At 39.8% G+C, this 3,378-nt stretch overlaps 1 protein-coding gene across 1 annotated transcript in view; it reads left to right on the forward strand.

The window, feature by feature from the left end:
- Positions 1-2,680, forward strand: part of LOC110025798 (homeobox-leucine zipper protein ROC5-like) — a 6,686-nt gene extending 4,006 nt beyond the window's left edge. Inside the window, exons 7-9 of the mRNA XM_020726457.1 lie at positions 247-421; positions 1,565-1,938; positions 2,023-2,680. Of these exons, the coding sequence (XP_020582116.1) occupies positions 247-421; positions 1,565-1,938; positions 2,023-2,352 (879 nt within the window). The 3' untranslated portion in view covers positions 2,353-2,680. The remainder of the gene's footprint in view (positions 1-246; positions 422-1,564; positions 1,939-2,022) is intronic.
- The last annotated feature ends 698 nt before the right edge of the window (positions 2,681-3,378 follow it).

Below are 3,378 nucleotides of genomic sequence, written 5' to 3' on the forward strand. Positions count from 1 at the left end.
CATCCCGTGGCTTTTGTGCAATAGTCAAAGCTTTGCAGGATCGGGATTTCGTCAATCTGTGAGCCATGTGGTCGCCGCGGGGAAAGGGCAGGTTTTGTCTTCTTGCGTCGGTAGGGTGTCCTCGCGCGAATGCTTGAAAAGACTTTTCCTGTACCAGCAGTCCTGCGATGGCCGCTGCTCAGCGGGGTACATACAGCTTGTGATGTAATTATCGCGCATCTCACGGATGCTAGCTGTGTGGCGCAGGTGACGTGGGTGGAGCACGCCGAGTATGATGAGTCGGCGGTGCACCAGCTCTATAGGCCGCTGCTTCGGTCCGGTATGGCGCTCGGAGCGCAGCGGTGGGTCGCCACTCTGCAGAGGCAGTGCGAGTGTCTCGCCGTGCTGATGTCATCATCCGTCCCCAATCGCGAGCCCAGCGGTAAGTTCTAGTATTCATTTTAAGAGAAATTTACATGTATAACACTGACTTCTTATGCATTTACATATCTCGGACCAAAACTTTCATATTTACCCGCGTAGCACTGTATCTATGCATGAATTTCAGTTGCATGTGCTATATATGTAAATGCATAATAATTGCATGTGCTATATATGTAAATGCCCTTAAGTTTATTGTAATTTACAAATCAAATATCAAAATTTATGGTCAAACCCTAACCCATATTTTTTGATTGAAATGCGCACCCTAATGATGTATTTTGTAAATATTAATATTTTGAGTGCTATGTATGTAATTATTCCTAATTTTAATAGATCCAAATTGAACAATATTAAACACAACAGTAAGATTTACTTTCATACCAGTAAATTCTTATGTATTTACATATTTAACACTTCAATTTTCACAAAAGCCCCTCTTTTAACACACAATTTAAAAAAGTTTAAATAATGATATTTTTTATTTGATCGGTATAAATCTAAAGAATAAAATTTAGGTGTTAGATCTGTAAATACATAGGAAATTGGTGGCATATACGTAAATGCCTCAATAAAATAATCACAAAACAAGCCACTCTGACCAAAAAAATTCTAGATAAAGTAATATTTTAATATCTTGGTCAGATCTAGTAAGATGCAGATGCTAGTTTATTTTTAGCCGCAGCAAAATGTCTTTCCACTATGGTAATTGTACTATATATATAGTTATTTATTTATATATTTTTATTTGCAAATTTATATTGTAACATAAATATTCTGTTCAGTTTTTTCTTTTTTTTGCAATAATTTTTGCTCAATTTTATATTTTTATAAATGCTTGATTCGATTATCATGACAATATACAAATAATTTATTGGCCAGTTGGTACAGTTTTTAAATAAATTAGCTACGTTGTGCTCAAATTAAAAAAATGTGCTCAGCTCAACCTATAGAAAATCACATTAGATCAGCTTTAAATGGAAAAGTACACATCCCTAATTTTTAATTTTTTATATTAGCACCTGCACATTTTCATAATTATCTATGCAGCTGCCAACATTTAAATAAAACCAAAGAGAATAGGTAGGGTTTATGCGACCTGTCCCCATAATTTGCTAAGGTACTTGTTCCGGTGGTGGTGCAGCGATAACGGCGGCGGGTAGACGGAGCATGTTGAAGCTAGCGCAGCGGATGACGGACAATTTTTGTGCGGGCGTGTGCGCATCGTCGGCGCGGAAGTGGAGTCGTTTGCGGAACATGGGAAGCATTAGCGAGGAGGTGAGAGTGATGACGAGGCAGAGCATGGACGATCCCGGCGAGCCGCCCGGCGTCGTGCTCTCTGCCGCTACCTCTGTCTGGCTCCCCATATCGCCGCAGCGTTTATTCGATTTTCTGCGGGACGAAAACCTTCGCTGCCAATGGGATATCCTCTCCAATGGCGGACCTATGCGGGAAATGGCTCATATTGCTAAAGGGTTACAGGACCAGGGTAACGCCGTTAGCTTGCTCTGCGCCAATGTAAGTTTTCCGGCAATAAATCACTAAAATTCTTGGCTGAATTTAATCAAATGCAATGCATTAATGTGTTCATATGCGGTACAGGCCTTGAACACGGACCAGAGCAGCATGCTCATACTGCAGGAGACTTGCACCGATGCGTCGGGTTCGATGGTGGTGTATGCGCCGGTGGACGTGCCGGCGATGCATCATGTGATGAACGGCGGGGATTCAACATACGTGGCGCTGCTTCCGTCGGGATTCGCGGTGATGCCGGATGGAGGCGCCGTAGGCTCGCTTCTAACGGTGGCGTTTCAGATTCTGGTGAACAGTTTGCCGACGGCGAAGCTGACGGTGGAGTCGGTGGAAACCGTTAGCAATTTGATATCGTGTACGGTGCAGAAGATTAAGGTGGCGCTACAGGGGGAGAGCTGAGGAAGAATGGAAGGGGTTGATTCAAGAACGAACCGTTAGCGGGCGGTGGAGAAAAACCGTATCTTTGCTAAGTGATGAGGAAGCTGCCGGCGGCCGAAGAAGGGGCGGCGGTTTAATTGTAATCTTCAGCTCGGAGCAATGGCGGTGGTTCGGGTATTGACTCAGCCTTAGATATATATATATATCTGTCTCTGATGTTGTTGCTCAGCTTGTTATGTTGGATTTTTTTTTCATTTCTTTTCGTGTACTAACGTGTTGTTTATGTTCTTGCATTGTTGTAGCTTAATCTAATGTTTTGTGTTATGAATAATTAGGTTTTTTGTGATTATTGATGAATGTTTGGTTTTTTTTTAGGTTGTTAGTAGTAAATCATGTTGCTAAACATGTAATTAAGGCAATGCTTTGAAAATTTTTATGTTGACGGTGTTCCTGAAAAAATGGATATAGCATAATTTTGATAGAAAGAGATGGTATAAGTGTTCCCATTATAGAATTGTATCAAAAGGTTGATACATTTATTGTGTTGAAACAATGCCTTATTAGGTAGAAGGTAATTTTGTTGCATGTAAAAACATATGATATGATATGTGTTAGTAGGAACAAAGATATTAAAATAAATATTTAAAAGGAATAATATAAAGAAGAGAGTATGCATTAATATTATGATTTTGCCATTCAAAGGAGTTTAAATTTTGTTTATAAATGTCTGATCTTAATTTGTCATTTGTGGATCATGCTCCGAGAGTTAGAGCCGGGTGAAGAAGAGAAGGAACAGAGAGTAGAATAAAGTTGGTTTTTATAGCGAGAATCGAGGGAATGATATGTTGATTTGTGTTTTTGCCAGTGGCTTATATAAACGTGTTATGTACAATTATATGAGGGATGAAACATTAATGAAAACTGTTCTTAATTTCAATAAGTCTCCATTTGATTGTATAAATTTTATGTCACATTTGTATTACAATTTGAATTTCAACGTTCACAGTAAATGACTAGTCGGCTAGTTTGAAGTCAATCGACTGAGGC

The sequence above is a fragment of the Phalaenopsis equestris genome, unplaced genomic scaffold, assembly GCF_001263595.1.
Source record: "Phalaenopsis equestris unplaced genomic scaffold, ASM126359v1 Scaffold000002, whole genome shotgun sequence".
Taxonomy (NCBI): domain Eukaryota; kingdom Viridiplantae; phylum Streptophyta; class Magnoliopsida; order Asparagales; family Orchidaceae; genus Phalaenopsis; species Phalaenopsis equestris.